Here is a 22,633-nt window from a genome sequence, read left to right on the forward strand (position 1 = left end):
CAAACGCAAACAGAACAACATCTCTGGCCTGTTTGAGGAACAAGATACGACGACATGAGACATCCAGGGCACACGAAATAGCCCAGGAACTCACTGAAAAGGGTGGACAGGATTTACTTGGAAATTTGGTGAGAACTGTCAGAGACTGTGTTGGCGGAGACAGATGCTGTATTCAGAACAGCATACTATCTTGCGAAGATGAACCAACCTTTCACTGACCATGACAGTCTCATTGAGCTTCAGGAAATAAATGGTGTCAACATGGGCACTAGTCTGCACTCAAGGTACAGTTCCACAAAAATTGTGGAACACATAGCAACAGAGATGCAGAATAAAATAGTTCAGAGTATTGTGTCTTTTTCAAGCAAGTTGTCTGTTCTCATTGACGAGGTTACATCTCTCAGTCACAAATCTGCCATGATTGTCAATGTGAAAGCCTCAGTAGATGGAGCTACTCCTGAATTTGTGTTCCTGGAACTGGTGGAGCTGGAGAGCCAAAGGGCAGAGGATATAGAAGAAGCTCTACTTAACTGTTTGGACACTGCAGGCTTCAGTGAAGCATGGCTTCAAAAGAACTGAGTCTCATTTGTTTCTGATGGAGCCAGTGTCATGTTAGGCAAGAACTCTGGTGTGGCAACCAGGCTGACTGCAAGATACCCTAACCTCTTCACATGGCACTGCATGAACCACCGTTTGGAACTGGCTGTATCTGATGCTGTGGATGAGGTTCAGGCAGTCAACCACTTCAAAGCGTTCATGGAGAAGATCCACAATCTCTAGTCAGTCCAATAAAAATTCCCGGGAGCTTCTGGAAGCAGCACAAGAAGTGGGTTCACAAGTCCTGAAAATTAGCAGAGTTTTGAGTACGCGATGGGTGGCCAGCAGTTTCCGTTCTGTAAAGGCTGTGTGGAGGTCGTATGAAGCACTCAATAGACACTTTGAAAATGCTGCGGGAGACCAAACAAGAAACAGCAAAGAAAGACAAACTTACAGAGGCCTGGCACGTCGCATGCAAAGCAAGGAATTCCTGTGACCTTGGACTAATGTACGATGCACTGTCTGAACTTGCAAACCTGTCTCAGCAACTCCAGGCCCATTCAATCACACTATTGAGAGCAGACCAGCTTCTGAAGCGCACCATCAGAGTACTGGCATCATTCAAAGACACCCCAGGAGAGAAATCAGAGGAGGCACTGACAGCACAGGCTTTGGGATATTTTGGATCAGTTCGCCTAGAGTCCAATTCAAAGCTCACTCCAATCAATGCAAAGCAGTTCCTACAAAGTCTGATCAACAACATGGAGAAACGCCTCTCATATGAAGGTGAAATGCTTCATGATCTCAGCGTTCTGGATACAGACAACTGGCCATCAACACCTGGCATACGGCATGGCGAGGCACAAGTGAAACGACTGTGTAGGCGGTTCAATCTTTGTGAAGAGCAAGCAGTTAATGGTATGAGAGATTTCCTTGAGCACCCAGACAGTGAGCCTGAAAGCCTAAAACCACTCATACGATGCATGCAGACCTTCCCTTGCAGCACTGCCGAGTGTGAAAGGGGCTTTAGTCTCATGAACAATGTATGCACAGACAAAAGATCTACACTGTTGTTGGCAAATGTTAGTAATTTGATGATGATCAGCATCAATGGCCCCCCTGTAAGACTTTTTGAGCCAAGGAAGTATGTTACATCGTGGTTGAGAAGCCATCGCTCTGCCACACAAGCAAGGAGGCAATGCACTCCTCAGATGCGCAAGTACAAATGTATTTGGAAAGCTTTGTAAACTACCAGTTCATAATATTCTGCAATGAAAGAGTGTTGGTGATAGAACTGAACAAATGTTTATTGTTCACTCTTAAATGTGCATTGAAAATTGACAGCTGATAAAACCTGTGCTCCAGGTACCATATTCATATAACATTTAAGGCTAAATGCAGCTCTTAAAGGTATAGTTCACCCAAAAATGAAAATTGTGTTATTTCCTCAACCTCAAGTTGTTCCAAAACTGTATGAGTTTCTTTTTCTTTTCTTTTTTCTGTTTAACACAAGATAATATTTAGAAAAATGTTGGTAATCAGACAGTTGGCAGCACCCATTGACTTTCATAGTCTATATTTTTTCCTACTGTGGAAGTCAATGGGTGCTGCCAACTGTCTGATTACCAACATTTTTCAAAATATTATATTTTGTGTTGAACAGAAAAAAGAAACTCATACAGTTTTGGAACAACTTGAGGGTGAGGAAATTATAACACAATTTTCAATTTTGGGTGAACTATACTTTTAAGAATGATGATACTATATGAAAATGGTACCTGGAGCACAGGTTTTATCAGCTGACTGTCTTTTGTTGCTTTATAATAAATTGGAATGTTGATAACATATAAGCAGTCTTTAATAATGCTCTCAATTACATGTAGATGCATACTTTATGCATTAGTGAGTGTGGTGGTGCCTATGGGGTGTCGCTCTGGGATGGGTGCGTATGAGGCTGGGAGGGGAAAAAATCACAGTATACTCACTACAAAAAACTAGACTACACCACTGTCTGTAGGAGACACCCAGCGTTATGGGCGGAACGATGTAAAGTTTGCACCCTGACCTTTCTGAAACATTGGTTTAAATACTCAGACCAAGACTCAGAAATCTCTTTCAAATGGACACATGTTAACAATGGGAATTTACATTAGTCACTGTCCCATTGACCTGTATTGACTGCAGGAGGTGGGCAATTTTTCCGAAGCCACACCCACCGTAATAAGCAAAATATCTCTAAACTCCCCAAAGACCTTTATTATTTTTTGGTTTACTTCTGTGGGGATGAGATCTTTGTATCGGTCGCACTGAGACATTTCAAACGATATCAAACATTTATATTACTGTATAGTGAAAATTCACATTAAACCATATAGATTTTGGGTGAATTCTGAAGGAAGGATGGGGGAAGATTCATGTGAAAGGAAAGGCTTTGTAAATTAAAGCCATTCTCAGATGATTCAGTGTGACGTCGTCTCAGATGGGAGTGTTAACTGTATGAGTGAGTTCAGATGCTAATTTCTTTATTTTCTCAGAACGTCCTTGTTCCTCAACCAGACATTCTGGCATATGCATTTTTCTAATGTTGCAATCCCTCACACAGAAAACATGCACTAGGGTACACTTAGCTTCAATTTTAAGATCTCTATACATGATTTTTGAACATGGATTCTGAAGTACACACACTGGGGATCAAAATTCTGATGGCACATGTAAACTTAAAATCTAATTGAGACCTGGGATAAAAAAATATGATGACATACAATGAATAAAAAATATTGTGCATTATTCTGTTGTACAATATTCTGTTTCTAGGACAGAGGCCTAAAGTGAGGACTTTGGACACCACAACGCTAAACTGCACCTTATCTCTGTGTTTGGAAGCTGTTGTCCTTATTGTGCCACACCTGCTACACAGATTCTATGGCATCATTTTCACAAAAGGCTGATATGTAAATGGATATATAATACAGTTCAGTTTAGTTTTCGTTTTTATGGACCTTTTATTCGTTAGTCACATGTGTTACCTGTTCTAATGCTCCCTTCACATGCTATCAGAAATTTGATAATTCCGACTTCTGAAGTCATGATTACGAGCTCATTGCATTCAAGTTTCAAAAAGTGTACATTATACAGCAAAGTTTGCTGTGGTGGCTCAAATGAGCCTACATTTTTTTGTATTCACCAACCAGTTCTTTCGTCTCGCCATCACCTGCCCCTACAACCTAAGGACAAGTGGACAGCGCTGAACCTCGTCCTGGAAGCCCCCCAGTGAGTCTGACCAGGGGTGTGAGCCAGCGACATCGGTGGCCGAGGGTGTACTGGTGGAATTAGCAACTGAAGACTGGCTGATGGATTTTCATATGGCGGTATCATCGCCCACCCTGTCCCACCCCATTTGTCAATTCTTCACCTCTGTTTTTAAGCAGCACAGATACTTTCATGGCCTCTGCTGGAGGTTGCACTTGTCGGTCGTCCCCCAGATGTCAACAGTCCCATCTACACCTTGGCACCTCCCTCCCTCGTCTCCACTGTGGGCTGTTGTCACTTGGTCCACGTAATCGGCCATCCTAACACTATCATAACTGTTGAGGATGCACTGGAGCCACTGAGCCTGGCCCCTCCCCTAACACTATCATAACTAGAGCACATTCACATCATTTTGTGGTTTCAGCGCAGACGGCAGACACGCTCCCAGCGTTTAAGAGCAGAGAATGCTGCTTATTTTTTTTCAAGATTTTGATAAGCTATTTTATTTACATGGCAGATTTTTTTATGATTCAAATTTGGTTGGGTGGTTAATAACACATTTGTCTGTGGTGTGACAAACTCAGAACACATCTTTAATTTTGACTTTACAGGGACTTTAATAAACCTTCGTATTGGATTACATTCGTCTTCCTCGTCTGTTTGCTAGCACCCATTCGTGACAATACAGACCTCATTAAATGCTAAAACTTCTTGGCTGTGTTGTGTTATAAATTTAGTAAAGCTCAATAGTAATTTATAAAGTTAATATTTTGCAAAAGTTTCAACAGATTCCCTCAACCACACACACAAACTCAGCACGAATTAATCACAATCACAATTAATAGACATATTTGGATTTGATTTTGGCGAAATTCACCAAAAGGTGGCGACTGTGGGGCACTATTACTCTTATAACTAAAATAACCATGGAACTTAATTATCAAATAAAAATGTTTTACTTTTTTTTCTTTTGAAATTTCAAAATCCATTTGGCTCACAAATCAGAGAGGGCATGTTTGAATGGCATGATAACTATAAAACAGTCTACTTTGTCCAGCTTCATTTTTTGAACATTTGCCTCAGAAACCATGCGATTCCAAAGAAAAAAAAATCCATGTTTATGTTATTTATGACTTGTGCTGTTTGTGTTGGAAGGGGAGGTGAGTCATGCAGCTAGCATGACAAGACAGACCCACATCAAGATGTTGGGTCTGGGAACTCACCATTGGCAGGGCTCAATCCGAAGGGTGGGATAAACGGTGGTCTTTCAAATTCCCTCTGCACGCAATAGGATAGCGCTACAACCAACCAGAGCAATGAAGAAGGTGAAGCGGAGCTAGTTGATAAATTCAACTTTCGCCGTATCCGGTCGACAAAACTCCGAGCACATCTTCCTTTCTTAAGAATGACTTCAGTGCCGTTCTTTCTTCTTTTCTCAAAGAAAAGCTTAACACCAAATCTTCCAGAGTCACGGCCAAAACCGATTCGAAAGACTGCTGTTCGCCAGCTTCTTTGTTTACAAGTGGTACGTGGAACTGCGTCAACTCTGCCGTCATTATGTTAAGCCCGCCCACCGACTCTATACATGATGTGATTGGCCTGACCAGAGTTTGGTTTTTCCAGCTCGCAAGCCAACGGAGAGTTGCTAGACGACCCTGGCTGCAAATTAGATTTGCTGCCGCTAGGGTGTGTCTAGATTTCTATGCTAGCATGCAGCCGTTTTTAGTGACAAACCCACAACAAAGATAATCCACACAAAGCACAAGTCTGGACAAGGCAGAAATCCAAATAAGGCAAAAATAAGTGTGGGTAATGAATCACTATGGCAACTAACCAGGGTAATTATAAAAACAAACAGGTGTGAAACAGCACAATTATAGAAAGAGAAAATACACATCAAAATAAAGGAGCAGAGTACAGATGGATTACAAAGTCCTGGAGGGTGGTGGAGTAGAGGCAGACCAGGGGGAGGGATGGTGGACCTGGCACGTGTGGTGGAAGTGGGCACTGAGACTGAAGCTGAACCAGCGAAGTGATGAGCCAGGGCAGAGCAGATAGTCAGGGCAGAGTGGGGAACCAAGATAGCTGGCAGTTCAGGGAGCCTAGGCAGAGCAAGTGACCAGGGCAGAACCAGAGGCCGGTGGATCAGGGAGCCATTGTGGAGTCGATAAAGCAGGGGGCCAGGGTGGAGCAGGCCGGGCTGGCAACCACCAAAGAGAAGAAGCATCAGGAGACCACCAAGGCGGAGCAGACAGAGCTGGAGATCACCAAGGTGGAGCAGATGGAGCTGGAGAACAACAGGCTGGAGCAGACAAAGCCAGTGACCACCAAGGTGGAGCTAAAGACCATGGTGGAGCAAGAGACCACCAAGGTGAAGCAGAAGAGAAAAGATGGAAAAGATGACCATGGTGGGGCAGAAAACCACTTAGTGTCAGTAGGCCATGGTGAAACAGAAACAGGGGGCCCAGAGAATCCAAGGACGGCCTCTGTGACCATGACAGAAAGTTCAGAGTTGGTCTCTGAGGTGGCAACAGAGCCGACAGCGGATACAGAACAAGGACAAGGAGCACAGAGAGTTCAGAAATGGCCTCCGTGGCCATGACAGGAAGCACAGAGGGTTCAATGGCAGCCTCCATGTCCATAGCTGGAGCACAGAAGGTTCAGAGGAAGCCTCCTTGGTTGTGAAATGGCAGATTGAAAGTTCAGGATCAGACACAGCAACCTCAGGAGGAGTTGTTGATGTGTATGTGGCCCAAACACACAGGATGGCTTTTGCCATTACGGAGAGCAGTGGGAAGACCTCCAGGACCATCTGACTTGGAAAAGCTGAGGCCACTGGACATGGAAGTGCCAGGCTAGAAAGCGCTGCGACCACCGACAACGTTTACATAGATGGAGGGGCTACCATCACTGGATGGTCCACCACATTGGATGCCAGTCCCAAATGCCCCGAGATGGCTTTCATGGATTCTGGTATGGCAGCTAAGACGGCTGAGGTCTTGAAGTCTGGCCTTCAGAGCTTCTGTGTCAAACAGAAGAACAACACCTTTCACATTAAAGCACTGTATCGGAGCTTGATTCGTTTTGCCAAATGCATTTGAGGCTAAACAAGGCAAAGGTGTTGGTAATGAATCACTATGGCAACAAACAAGGATAACTGTGGAAACAAAAAAGACAGCAATGGAAACAAAGGCAGACAGGAACTCAAAACTGGAAGTGAAACAGCAAAATCATAGAAAATCACCTTAAACATAAAACAGGGGAAACCAGGCAGGTTTAGTTAGACAGGATCATCCTGTGGGAGAAATAAGATTTGACAGACAATAACTATTTGATGGTTCTTCTGTCATCACCAGTCAGCTTCATTCCTTAATCCCAGACATTGAGTTGAAATATATATATTTGTAATAATACATTACACTTATAATTTATATATATGTTATAAATGTTTTTCAAATTGTGCTTCAAGATGTTTTTTCCCCCTGAATGTTAGGACTTATATACAGCAGGCACTGAAGGTCAAGACTCTAGAACAACTCTGGATGACATGAAGCATCAAAACTTCACATCAGATTGGCAATACTTACAACCAGAAGAGGTATTGACTAAATAGTAGAGTTTGAGCCATAGATTTTCTGAAGATCATATTCTGAATAAAATGCTAACAATATAAAATTACTAGAAATTAAATGAGGTAGTTAATGGGCTGAATTTGACACAAACTACACTCTATAAACATACTCAGTCACGGGTCAGTATTTTTTTCACTCAGAAATTCAGACATGTAAGCTTGCATTCTTACTTATTTTCCCTATAACAGGACATTTATACAGCTGGAGATGAAATGCCACAACCTTCTGCACCACTGGATATTGCCAAATTTAAAATCAAAGTGGACTGGACAGAACCCTTTCCAGAGAGATGGAGAGCAACATTACAGAAAGCTCTTCAGAGCTGTTTGTCAAGACTGGAAGGACAAGCATCTGTCCACTGCCTTAAACTATTGGATCCTCCGTCCTGTGCAGATGTGCATATAACACCATCATCAGGTGATATGATGATTTATGAGAATTCACGTACAGGACTTTTTTTCTATTTAAATTTCATGTTAGTATCTCAAATAGCTAAGATACAGTATTTTTCTTTATTAATACACAAGGGTAAAACTGCTGGGATAACACCATACTAATAATACAAATGACCTTATCAGATTACTTTTTTAATAAACAATGTGATGACAGTGTTACTGTACTTTTGAAGCTACTTAATAATAGCTTAAGCACTTCAGGTGTTATGAACTTCTTGCTCTAAATTACAAATACCACATGCATCAGACCAACACTGCGTGTGAAATTGGTCACTTGTTCAATATATAGGAAATGTGGTAACACTTTACAATAAGGCCCCATTTATAAATATAGTAAATGCATTAGTTAACATGAACTAACAATGACCTATACATTTAAAATATTTATTAATCTTTGTTAGTTTAATATGTTTATTAGACAAAATTATTTTTTTTTATTGTTCATTGCTGTTCATGCTAAGTCAACAAATGTTAACAAGTGAAAGCTTACTGTAAAGATCTCAGTCAATATGTAGCTCCAATGCTGGGAGCCATGAGGTTTATACTATGGTGGCTCCCAGAGTGCATTGTGGCATTACGCATGTCACCATTGTTGAGATTCATATGTGTTTGTGTCGGGGAAAAAAGTTGTTTCTTTTATCTTCGGTTGATTTAATCTAATGCCGAGTTCACACTGCCTGATTTTAGCCCCGATTTTGACTCACCGACAGGTTTTGCAAAATCGCCGACAAATGCGTGAAATTGTAGGCAAATCGGTGCTCGTGCACAAGAGTGACAATCATGCAGTATGAATGATCAAAGACGCGATCTGAGAGAATCGCCATTGAGTCGCCGACGCCCGTGAGAAATTTGGCATGCTAAATATTTCGACATGTCAGTGATTCAAACTCCTGCTGTGTGAAATGTGTTCTGACTGAAAATTAAGCACAGGATTGTGGGATATCAAAGGCAGCAAAGGATACATAAATGCTGCCTTCGAAAATGGATCAGTTGAAGGTATCTCAGGAGACAGAAAGTGAAGCTAACATTAGATTAGGATGTGGTATGGTTTACCGGTTTACAGGTTTTGGACGCAGCCCTTGTGTTTCTCTTTCCTTTAGTGATTATGTTAACAGCAGGTGTTCATCACTAATGATCAACCATCACTTAATTCATCTCTTAATTATCTCATTATCTTTAACACTGCTTCAGTGTTATTTGAACTCTCTGTAGAGTGGGACCAATTGTACTCTGAGCAGATTTAACTCTGTGGATTTTGCTGTGTACAAAAGTTATATTTGTGCTTTTTATAAGTGGCAGTATTACTAAATTCCATTATTGGCATTGCTTCTTTTTTAATGTTTTCTAAGTTGCGGTGCTTATCATCAATAATTGAAAGCAAAGCAGTACTGTTCTCTCTCACATAAAGCACAGTTCACTTCTCTATTGCTTTTCTGCTGTTCACTATACATTCCAGTAAAATCACTAAACAAAATGGTTTCTTACTGCTAATATACATCCTCTGATTGATTTATTTGAGCTGTCTTTTGAATAAGCTGCACTAGGTTTCCTTCTGCATAACATACATAATGTTACAGTTTATTTTATAGAAACATTTCCAGACACTGCCAATTGCATTTTTTTTTCATTTCAGTTTTATGATAAACCATTATTATTATTTATTGTATTTAAGTCTCAGCATTAAATTGACTCTTTGTTTTCTCTGTAGCTCTAGAAGCTTTGAAAAAGTTCAAGTCTATACCTTTGCTGTTTAAACATGAAAAAAAGGAAGTGACAGCATGGATATGTCTGGATGAAACACATTGTGTGACTGTACCATGCCCGACGTCCATGCTCTACGAGAATGTAATTCCCTCATCAAAGGTATCATGTTTACTCGTGTAGAATTATGACAACACAATTATTGTCTTTCTTTGGCCCTGTGAAACAAAACTGTTTCAGTGTTTCAATAAACATGGCGTTCACATATAATCAGTTAAGAAAAAAATAACACATCCATCATCTAATACAGCCAACTCAAACTCATCGTCACTGAGACCCGCTCAGTTTTAATCTATGAAAAAAATATTTTATTTAAAAACTTAATTGCCTGTGGCAAGAAGGATTGTTTTTCCCTATTTTTTTTTTTAAAACACTAGCATCCTTAACCTTCGACCTGAAGGTAAAAGCTCAAACTGCTTGGACAATGGGTGCCTGTGATCTGAAATGATTTTCATGGCTTTACTAAGAGATCTGTTTTTTTTTTTTTTTTTCTAAACATGCCAAGGGAAAACCAAACAACTTACTTGCAATAGTTTCTAAATTAACTATTTTGTTCCACACAGTAACATTTCCAAAGCAGCAAGTAATGCAAAATGTCATAACCCTTTCAATAAAAGTATTGTAAAACGCTTTAATTATTGAAGGGTTAACAATGACACCAACTTCCTGGGAGATTATATTCTTCCTGTTTATGATTTTAGTCCATTTATCCCAATTCAATTTATGATATAAGACAACCCCAAGGTATTTATACTCCGCAATGCTCTGAATAGGCTCCAATTTAGTAGTGGTTACACTCACTGAAGACTCTTTCCTAAAATCTATATACATCTCTTTAGAAATGTTTAGCTTGAGATTTGAAGCATCACACTAAGAAATAGACGTCCATGATTGTCCTCGTCCTCCTGGAGAAGATTGACTAATGCAATAATTTCTGTTCTGACTCTTATCACAGTAGTACTACTAGTAGTGGTAGTAATGAACAAACAAATCCATGAGTTTTAGCAATAATTTAGTAATAATTTGGTAAATTATTTCACTATGGGTATAAAGTCCTTTAATCAAATCCCATCATATGTTTTCAGGTGATTGGCTCTATACCTGTGACTGCAGCATCAGAAGACAACACAAATAATGCTGAGGACGTGTCTGCATCTGATAGAGCTCCAAATGAAGCTAAGACCAGTAAAACTGCTGAAATGACCCCTGAGACACCAGCTGGATTTACTGTCCCCCTCTATGAGTTCTGGTACATGCATCACACTTACAGAAAGGAGTTCGAAGAATTTGAGAAACGGCATGGAGTCTCTATTTGTGCAGAAGTGTCAGTCTCAATCAAACATCTGCAGAGCTCAAGCCCGGATTCTGTGTCTAAAACCACTGAGGACTTTCACAAACTTGTTCAGGGATGTGTGGGTTGTTTTAGTAATGCTGACATTAATCATAATCACTTGGATTCAGATATTGTGAAGGAGGCCCTTCTTGCCATTCAATCAGAGGAGGCAAAGCTGATGTTCACAAAGTCTGCCAAAAACTGCCTGTTCTTTGGACCGAAGAAATTTACAGACATGATTAAAAGAGAGACAACAAAACTGGAACAACAATCTAAGAACAAACTTCAGAAGAGTGTGTTTGATGACAAGATGACAATACGAGAGAAATCGATTGGTTACTCAGGGGACATTCGTCACAGAAGAGGAATCAAATGGCATCAGACGCCTGATTATGGATCAGGAGCAGTTGGAGGATCCGTACGGGATGAGAGAGTGAATCTTAGAAGGCGAAGTGAAGCAGACACTGGATTCAATGAAGAGTCAAAAGACAGTTCTAGACATGAGAGTAAAGACGCTCATGCTGAAGAGGAGATGTGTGTTATCTGTATGGACAGCTTCACCGACAAGAAAAAAATTAAATGTGGACATGAATTCTGTCGGGATTGTATAAGCGCGTCAGAGAAGAGTCTGGGATCCATCTGTCCTGTGTGTAAGGAAGTGTATGGGATATTGGAGGGAAACCAACCGGATGGAACAATGACTGTAACAAAGAACAGATCGAGTCTCCCTGGATATCCAGTTTGTGGCACTATTGAAATCAACTACAACATACCCGATGGTGTTCAAACGGTAAGGTCAAACTGATTTTTTATATTATAAAAACTTGACTTTTCACATTATACATAAACATCATATTGTTTATGATTACACAGGAACATAATACAGCTGATGAAAAAAAAAATCTCTGTTGTAGTTCTATAGACTTGGTCAGCATTACTGGGAACGCCCACAAAAACGTCATATCCTCTTATGCCATGGGGGAAAACAATCCATTAGAATGCATGCACATAGACCTTGTTAGACGCTTTATATTTACTCTTTGTAATGATTACGATTTATTAATGGATGGTGCAGTCCCGAAAAGTTGCCATGTGGCGTTCTGCAACTCTAGTAAATAAAAAAACCCTGATCAGGGTCCCGTTCTTCGTACCTCGCTTAATACATCTAAGATGATTTGACAGATCCCAGATCTTTTAATCGTGATAACTGATATCTGGCTAATTTGGTTCTTCAAACGAATTTGCGGATTGGATTAAAATATCTGGATTAAATGATCTAAGATTACTGAGCGTTCTTTTTTTCCCTGAAGAGGGCAGATGCATCGATACTCGAAACCACGATCAGCAATGCAGCGATTGGCTGGCGTTAAGACAGCAACGTAATGACATCATATAATTAAAAAGCCACCTGGCAAAAAAACTTGACAAATTACACAAAAAACCCCCCACAAATTTCTGAACCTTTATAAGGAAACAGCCAAACGACCAAACTAACATAAAAGTTATAATAGATAAATGATAAATGTTTTTTTTTTTTTTTTTAAACATGATTACCAATTATTTATATTCACGATTTTATACATTATTTGTACACCCTTTACATTTTTATTTCAATGTTGTAATTTAATTTTTAATTTAATTTTAAGCAGATTTGTAACGTGACAGTTTCTTATGGGTCAAGATAAAATTATCCTCTCTTGCGCTGCATCAAGCCACTCCCATAATATCCGTGATCACTTAATGCACGGCTCAGAGTAACTGTACAACATGTGTGTAAACCAATAAAAACAAAATGATATAAAATAATTATTCCATCCCAAATAAATCGCTCAATCAAGTGGCTGTGTCTATAGTATTATACACGACATTATACATTCTCATATACATATACAATATAACATTTTTATATTATTATTTAAAATTATTATTATTGCCCCTGGTTCAGTAATGCACTCTTGTAATAAAGTAGCGGTGGCTGGGACAGATTTTAAGTATCACCTCAAGATGCAATCTAATCCTGTTTAAATGAAATAAGCTGCTCCCGAGCAGGTTTAAGCTTACGGACCTGTTGCTATGACAGCAAGTCCAGGATGAGCTTCGAAGAACCAAACAATCCAAGATCATGCCAAATCGTCAACAATCAAATCCAGCTAACTGAGTTAGCGAGGTACGAAGAATGGGCCCCTGAAGTTTTATACTGCTAAATAAACAGACAGAGCTGTTCGTCAATTCCGAAAGCCTGTGCAATACATCCAGTACAATTAAACATTTGCACTATATGATGTTGGTATTACTGTAAAGATTAAAAAAAGAGATTTCATTAATTGCAATGGCAAAAGTTTGTTGAACAAAACGGGAATACTTGTCACGGGAAAATTCAAAACTCTGAATTAACGTCTTAATCGAAAGACTTATGATTTATGAAGTTTGCATGTCATACCTATGTGGGGGTCGGCGGAGCAGCATGTATTTGGATGAGAAAATGACACCTCTGGCCATTGATTCCGTTGGGTCGTTTATTAGTCACAGATACTGTACGGACAAGCTGACCCAATACGGCTCAGTTTTTCTATATATCTTGCTCTGGCGAGCAGCAAAAGTGATTCTACACAGGCTAAACTGGGTTAGCCCCATGCATTTACATTGTGGGGAATGGACTGTTTTCCCCCACGTCACTCCCCCAGCTATGACACGACACCGACCAAGTCTATTGTAAAACCTCTATATTTTTTTTACTGTTGAGGGATTTAGTGCTAATCTTTTTTTTCCTCTCATAGTTTACAGTTTTTCTCATGCTGTTACGTCTTGTGCATTGCTGAGACAGACATCTTTTAAGCATTCATACTATTTCTTTGTTATTAGCCAGCAGAGGACGCGCTGTTGTATACAGTGCTGGCCTACTGTTATGAAAGACAAAGAAGCACACATTTTTTTTAAATATTTATTATACATTTCTTAGTTTCTACTTTCATGTCTCTCATATCACAACACAGACTCGCTCTCATTTCATTCGAACACAACTGGAGGCATTTTGCGTCTCAGTTATCACTCAGATAACATCAGAAACCTTCAGTATTAATATTACTGCATTCTAAATCTTGCATTCTGTCAGGGTTTGTTTTATGATAATGACTGTCTGACTGCACATTATTCCTTAGTAAACAAATCAGTCATCACAATGCATATTTTCTGAATATGGATAATGGATGAGACAACAATTAAAATACTTTGACCAAATGGAAACACATACACTATATTGCCAAAAGTATTGGGACACCCCTCCAAACTATTGAATGCAGGTGTTCCAATCACTTCTATGGACTATGTATAAAATCAAGCACTAGGCATGCAGACGCATCTACAAACATGTGTGAAAGAATGGGTCGCTCTCAGGAGCTCAGTGAATTCAAGCGTGGTACTGTGATAGGTTGCCACCTGTGCAATAAGACCATCAGTGAAATTTCCTCACTACTAAATATTCCACAGTCAACTGTTAGTGGTATTATAACAAAGTGAAAGCAACTGGGAACAACAGCAACTCAGCCACGTAAAATCACAGAGCGGGGTCAGCGCATGCTGAGGTGCACAGAGTGCAGAAGTCGCCAACTTTCTGCAGAGTCAATAGCTACAGACCTCCAAACTTCACGTGGCCTTCAGATTAGCTCAAGAACAGTGTGTAGAGAGCTTCATGGAATGGGTTTCCATGGCCGAGCAGCTGCATCTAAGCCTTACATCACCAAGTGCAATGCAAAGTGTCGGATGAAGTGGTGTAAAGCACACCTCCACTGGACTCTAGAGCAGTGGAGACGTGTTCTCTGAAGTGACCAATCACACTTCTCTGTCTGGCAATCTGATAGAAAAATCTGGGTTTTGCGGTTGCCAGGAGAACGGTACTTGCCTGACTGCATTGTGCCAAGTGTAAAGTTTGGTGGTGGTGGTGGGTGGGGTTTGTATTATGGTGTGGGGTTGTTTTTCAGAGGTTGGGCTTGGCCCCTTAGTTCCAGTGAAATGAAATCTAAATGCTTCAGCATACCAAGATATTTTGGACAATTTCATGCTCTCAAATTTGTGGGAAAAGTTTAGGGATGACCCCTTCCTGTTCCAACATGATTGCGCACCAGTGCACAAAGCAAGGTCCATAAAGACATGGATGAGCGAGTTTGGTGTGGAGGAACTTGACTGGCCTGCACAGAGTCCTGACCTCAACCCGATAGAACACCTTTGGGATGAATTAGAGTGGAGACTGCGAGCCAGGACTTCTCGTCCAACATCAGTGCCTGACCTCACAAATGCGCTTCTAGAAGAATGGTCAAAAATTCCCATAAACACACTCCTAAAACTTGTGGAAAGCCTTCCCAGAAGAGTTGAAGCTGTTATAGCTGCAAAGGGTGGACCAACTACATATTAAACCCTACGGATTAAGAATGGGATGTCATTAAAGGGGTCATGAATTGAGAAATCAACTTTCCCTTGAGCTTTTGATATATAAAAGGTCATGGTAATATAAGAATATCCTGTTAGTTTCAGAGCTGAAAACTTCCTTGTTAGTCAAAGAAAAGCTTTTATTGACACCAGGCCCAGCAAACGAGAGATCTCAGAATGTGCCCGGCTGTGACGTCAGAGTGTGTTGAAACAACGCCTCAACAGAAGAAGAACACCTGATTCTGTAGCCCCGCCCACCGACTCGTGCCTGACATGTTATAGATAAATAACAGGCCTACATGGAGCTAAACCGGATCGAACTTCCAAGCAATAAACATGCCGCATAAGCTTCATTCGGATTCCAATATTATGAATGTATGGATGAACATAATTTTTAATGAATATCCAGCTCACGTGGGGAAGACATTACGGGTTTGTTCCTTCATTTCACCACGGATTCGTTTGTAAACAAGAGACTGGATTTGCAGACAGGATATGATTACAAGAATGAATGAAGCAACACTAATGTGAGTAAAAGAGTAAAAAACATTTTTTTATATGTGATATTATTGCATTGTTACAGATCGTTTGATATTGATTGATTATGTGTAAGTGTCTAACTGAACATAACTTAGCACGCTGTCACAGGCTGGAGAATCCTTTATTTGAGGTTGTTGTTGGTTCATTGTGCTGCGATTCGTGTTCAGACTCGGACATGTTTTGGCCAACATCCCGGGGCTATGTATTTTCCAGACGGGCTACCAAGTGTGTGTTGTTCACTCTCTTGACTTAATATTGGAAGGAAAAATACAATCGCAAAAGTTTTGATCATGCTGATTTGTCTGACTCTGCAGTGAGAATTGTACGTGCGCGTGTGTGTGTGTATGTGTGTGTGTTTGTGATACACGGTTTGCGGTTATATCCACCGATCGGGCACGCCAAGTAATAAAAAATAACATTCCAATTAATTGCGGGTGGATGAGAGATAAATCATTGTGTTTGTTTGATAAAGACATTTTGCCTGTCCTGTGGGCGATTCATTCCGATTGCCGTTTTCCCACATGCTTTCAAAACAATTCCTCACATGTATTCATGGGGTAGCAGAACTTCATTATAATATGCAAAGCTTATCCAATCATAGCAGTGGGAGTTTACTTCCAAGTCTTCAGTGCGGCATGCCCATAAAAACGTTCCATGAGAGAGGCTCAAAACCAGGGTAGAAAATAGCCTATTACTTATTGATTATGATGTTTTTTAATGTAAAATCACACAACGTCATATGTTAACCTCAGGCAACAGTAAAAAAAAGCCAGTTCATGACCCCTTTAAAGTTCATGTGCATGTAAAGGTAGGCATCCAAAAGCTTTTGGCAATATAGTGTATATGCACACATACAGTACTGCAGATATCTGAACTTGGCAGCAAAATCTTTAAGCCCTCATTCAATGCAGTTTATCTGTTGCGGGTGTGCACATGTAAACTGAGACTTTAATATAGAATCATACACAGTAGGGATGCTCATAATTAACTGGCTATCCATTAATCAATAGTAAACATTTTGATTTTTTAATACTATCAGTTCAGTAATATAAAAAATTATGTTCCATTTTATTATTACATTAGGAAACAACGACAATACCAGTAAATACAGTGAAATGTTTAAAAACATAAAAATTATAAATTATAATAGCCTATAGCTATGTATATAGTGTTTATAATGTTTGCAATCATTTCGCTTTATTACATAGTTTAAGGTTTTGGTAATACATAATTTTTCTGATCATTTTTAGGAGAAGCATCCAGACCCGGGACAACGTTATTATGGGACACATCGTCGAGCGTACTTGCCTGACAACCATAAAGGAAATGAAGTGCTCGCACTGCTGCAGAGAGCTTTTCAACAGAAACTGATCTTTACTGTCGGGAGATCTACAACAACGCATACAGATAATGTGGTCACCTGGAATGATATCCATCATAAGACCAACATGTTGGGTGGGCCTAAAAGGTATGAGTTCATTTGAATTCTGTATTCAGCTATGAATCATGTCAGGCAAAACCACTAATCAAAGATTTTATGTTTACATGGGTTTCATGTAATATATATCACTTTACTTGACATATTATTTCTCTCTTTTCTGTCCACAGAAACGGCTATCCAGATCCAGGCTACCTAAAGACAGTGAAAGATGAGTTAAAGGCCAAAGGCATTGAATGAGGATTTGATTTATATGTTCTGTAGAAATAAAATCACATCTATTAGCATGCAGATGCAAATTAAGCAGATATTATCCAGTAACATTCAAAAGTATTCAGACCCTTGAGTAAATTACTGAAGAAATGTTATGTGTGATATAATAATTTTATTTGAAGATTTAAACTCAAAATGTATTTTAATGCAGCCTAACAATCATTTAACTGATTTAAATAATAATAGAAATTGATAATGTTCTCGAACAATGCTAGGAAGACTGTTCCAGAGTTTAGGCACTAAATAGGAAAAGAATCTACCGCCTGCAGTTGATTTTGATATTCTCGGTATTATCAACTGGCCAGAGTTTTGAAACCGCAATAGACGTGATGGAGTATAATGCGTTAAGAGCTCGTTCAAGTACTGAGAAGCTTAACCATTTAGTGCGTTGTAAGTAATAAGAAAGATTTAAAAAAAATTAAGTGGACAATCAGGCCATACTGCCTGCTTTACCTTCTCTGTCCACTGGATGGCAGTATCATATACCAAGAGTTTCACACTAAAATACTGTTAGTTACATAGTAATTATGTAGCAAAAATCTACATTAATACAATGTTTTGTTCCATTTCTTTATATTAGATGAAGATCATCCATGGACAACACAGGTCTGCTCTGTAGTTGCCACAATTACAACGATTTATTTATTTTATTTTATTTTATTAAAGGGTCATTAACATTGAGCTGACTTCAAAGGCACTTCCTCACTTTTTGTTGCACTTGTCAACCCTTTATCCTGTTTTGACAAGGACTCACAAAAGCCTAACTCAGGGAGACAGGTAGCACTTTCCAAAACCAACAACTCCAAGGGAGTTTAAAGTTGTTGAGACAAAGAGTGCATTGTGCATTTTCCCATGCCTGATACATCTCACAGTTTGTAGTCAAATAAGGGCGATATAGAACACGCTGTACTCATAACATGGCATTTTTTCAGCACTATGAACTATCTGCCCCAAGTAATATTGATGACCATAAATGTCCTTTTAAAAGGAGCTTTAATACGAAACATCACAGATGTATTCATGTCTGTATTTAATTAAGGAAAAGATCCATTTTCATTAGACTGAGATTCAGAGAAGTCTAATAACCGTTTGTTTACACAATGGAATGTTCCCTTTAACATTAATACAATATAGCCAAGAAAAAACGGTTTTTAAAACATTGGAAAAACAGTTTTGAACATTCTGAAACAATGTTTGGCAACCCTTTATTTTAGTGTTTTTGTTACACACGTTACATGTAGTTACTATAGTATTTATTTACTATTAATTGTGCTTAATACAACATACAATTAACCTAAATCACACACTAACCCTATAGTAAGTACATGTTGTTAATTAATATTACTCAGTACTTAAATATAAAATTTCACTGTAACATGGATACCTTAAAAAAAAGTGTGTAAAATAAAGTGTAACCGCATAATTGTATAATTTGTACTTTACAGCTGTCCTAAACTAGAGGATCCACATGTGTATGTTCCACTAATGTAAAACAATATATTATAACAATAGATACACTGTTCAAATTTATGTCCAAGAATATTTTGCTGCTTTGTAATGTAATTCTCATGACACATGATGAATTGAAATCTAGTTGCTGATTTATTGAACAATTAACAAACAAAAACGAAACTAATAAGAATCCAAAAACACGACTTGATAAAAAAATCTCAATTACTTATGTAACCTTGGTTCCTAGGTAGGGAACGAGACGCTGCGTCAGTAGTTGATGCTCGGGTGTGAAGAATGTCTGAAGCCGTATTGAATCATGCCGATTCATTGGCAGACAGCACTAGCTCCACCCACTGTCTATTACCCCTTTTCCACCAAGGCAGTGCTGGTGCTAGTTCGGAGCCAGAGCCTAGTTTCAAATCGGTTCTTTGTGTTTCCACACCCAAAGCACCAGCTCCGAGCCAGGAAAAGTGGTTCTTAAGTTGCACCAAAACATTGCTGGTCTAGAAGTAAGAACCGATTACGTCAGGCGCTGGGGGCGGGGTCAACAAGACGAAGACAAACTTGAGATCCGCCATTTTTTAAATAGCTGCTAATGGAGGTAATAGTTGCTGCTCGTTTGTAATCTCTGTCTATACAAATTACGGCGAACTGCATGAATGCGTTGGATTCGCTGTGTTTAGATGCCGATGTAGGATCGTAAAGCCATGTCAATCAATAGTAACGCAACGTTTGCATTGTTGATGGAAGGCTTGTTCGCAGCGGTGCTATGCAGACCGTTCGCCATATGACAACGAGTCCAGCGAGAGCATATGACTCCTTATGCTTTTGATTCACTCATGCGTTTTTTTAATATCATACATGGATTGGTCTGCGCAGCGCCGATGCATCTCGAACAAGCCTGGTGTGTTTGTGTTTCCAGCTGCCTCGCTAGCGTTGCTGAGAAAGATGAGACGTATACAGTGACGTAAGACCTGCCTCTGTTGTGGCTCTCAGCATGTGGAAAAGCAAACGGTTCTTAGAAGGCTTCTCAGTCGAACCAACAATGAACTGGGACTAGCATTGGCTCTGAACTAGCACCCGGTTCATTCTGGTGGAAAAGGGGTTCATGTTAGCACAAGCACATCCTTATGAGGCTTCAGAGAAGCGACATATCATAAAGCCTTTTCGCCACTTTTCGTCTGGCTCCGCAGCGCCAGCTACACTCTAAAAAAAAAGGTTCGATATGGCACCAAAAATGGTTCTTGGCTCGTAATCAAAGGGGAACCTTTTTTAGTGCTATATAGCACCAATTTTGGTGCTTCAGTGGTTCTTCAGCGGTTCTTCACCGGTTCTTTGACTAAGGTGCTATATAGCACCTCTGAAGAACCACTGAAGCACCAAAATTGGTGCTATATAGCACTAAAAAAGGTTCCCCTTTGATTACGAGCCAAGAACCATTTTTGTTGCCATATAGAACCTTTTTTTTAGAGTGTAACTGTGTGCGCTCCTCCACAAACGGGCGAGGCGTTTATACTTGACATGCTCGCCGTTGTACTATTCTTTGAAACGACAGAGGGCGACTCATAATTGTTCTATACACTGTCAGGAAACAGCGGTGAGAAGAATTAATGTAGCCTACACAGGTGACGATATTTATTTTAGTACACTTCACCAAAAATCACACTAGAAAAGAAATGTGTATAACCCAGTAAACCTTCAGATTATTACTTGTGACATTACAACAAAATGTATGTACACATGTACTGTATACTAAATGTATAACTAAATCTATAACGTGTACGTGTATAGCTAAATTAACAATCTCTTAAATATTTCCTATATTTATCAATTTAATTTAACTTTCATAAAAAAAATGTATTAAACCAAGATCTTTATTTTCATTAAAAGGGCTTATTTCTGCTATTGTAGGCTCATTTGGAAAATATAAGCAACTAATTTGTACGTGCAAACTGGGTGCCGATTCACTTCGAACTCGTGCAGCGCCGCCATGCGCACCACTGCCCATTCCGCGATGATGTAATTTTTGTTGCGCGCACCTTCGTGCTCGTGCGGATGCGGCGAGTATAAACCAAGCTTAAGGGCGTGCTCGTGCTATCATAGTTGGATTTGGAGAGACAGAAAAAAATGACCAGCAACGCAGTGTCATGCAGCGGCAATTCTAGTTCCTTTTAAGGGGGGCTTTAGCCTATCTGTCATTTCAGCCCCCCTAAAACTATCAACTATCAAACTATAAAAATGTATTGAAAGTTTTAAAGTTTTTATTCTCTTTGCTATTCTGCGCATGAGTGATAGCCCATAGTAAGTGCAACGACGGCTAGGGGACCATGTCGGAGGTGGGAGGCAAAGTTGCACAGACTACTAAACATAGTGACAAAACTGGTTAAAACCACTGGGAACCAGAAGTTGAATCTACACAAATCTGATAAAAGTGTTCTTTAGAATTCTGGACTCTATCGCAGCTTTCATTGGCCAAGGACCGCCCAAGAGGACATTTGATGTAAAGCAATCAATCAGAGTTCGTTTTGTTCCGCGTCATGTTTAGGGGCATGGAAATGTAAAGTCGATGTCCCTTCAACAACAGACCAACGTGCATCTATAAATGATTCATTCATGAACGTTTTTCAAGTTTACTGCAACAATGGAGCTGTGAACATCACATACTTTTTAAAATCCAGCGTTTAGTTGATCCTGGTAAGCGCTCATTATCACAGTTGTAAACACGACGGCGTTCTTCGCGGGTATGACGTCTGAGGCTGAGACTTGGAGAGACCCAGCCTGCCGCCACACATATATCTTCCAGTGATACTTCTCTGGCCAAAGCTTATGAAGAAGCCACACTCCTAGAAGAGTGTGCATGGACGCTTAAAGGCAAAGCACGCACCTCATAAGCAGTCAACATAAATCCTTAAAGCTCTAACAGGACAAAGTCTATGCAACCTCTCTTTCTACTGTGACTCAAAGGTAGGAGGAGAGAAAGACTTCAAAACAACAGCTTGTGAGCTAAGCAAAGAAGAAACTACCATGGGAAGATAACCAAGTCTTGCCTTCAGCATGACCGTAACCAGACAGGGATCAAAATCCAAACAAGAAGGGCTCGCGAACAAGCTTGCAAGTCCCCAATTGTCCCCACTGTCCTGCAGAGTTTAGCTCCAGCTTGCCTCAACCCACCTGCCTATAATTTTATATTATGCCTATTAAGACCTTGATCAGCTGGTTTGATCATGTGTCTTGTGCTCCCCTTGTCTTATGTGTCATGTCAGTAGCTGTGTCTCATTTCATTTAATTTTGAAGGCTGCATCCTCTGGAGGACACATCCTATGAAGGATGCGGTATACGGAGAGTCCTTAATCAGAATTAAACGAGACGTCCTCCGTAGGACACACAGGCAGGAAGTATCACGTTGCTATGCCAACACGTTCACCGTGGAGTTGCGCTCTCACACCAGTTATATGAATGAAAATTATTTATAACTTGAAAATGACTATGAAATGTTTTGCCTTGACAGCAAAGTACTGTTCTAAACGTTTAAAAAAAAAAT

General features: G+C 39.8%; 1 protein-coding gene across 1 annotated transcript in view; it reads left to right on the forward strand.

Annotated features, from left to right (window-relative positions):
• LOC307142860 (uncharacterized protein) overlaps positions 1-20,747 on the forward strand; it is a 40,354-nt gene extending 19,607 nt beyond the window's left edge. Inside the window, exons 3-8 of the mRNA XM_079844012.1 lie at positions 7,280-7,384; positions 7,607-7,835; positions 9,582-9,736; positions 10,720-11,757; positions 17,180-17,397; positions 17,538-20,747. Of these exons, the coding sequence (XP_079700138.1) occupies positions 7,280-7,384; positions 7,607-7,835; positions 9,582-9,736; positions 10,720-11,757; positions 17,180-17,397; positions 17,538-17,607 (1,815 nt within the window). The 3' untranslated portion in view covers positions 17,608-20,747. The remainder of the gene's footprint in view (positions 1-7,279; positions 7,385-7,606; positions 7,836-9,581; positions 9,737-10,719; positions 11,758-17,179; positions 17,398-17,537) is intronic.
• The last annotated feature ends 1,886 nt before the right edge of the window (positions 20,748-22,633 follow it).

The sequence above is a fragment of the Gobio gobio genome (genome assembly GCF_949357685.1).
Source record: "Gobio gobio genome assembly, chromosome: 19".
NCBI classification, from domain to species: Eukaryota; Metazoa; Chordata; class Actinopteri; order Cypriniformes; family Gobionidae; genus Gobio; species Gobio gobio.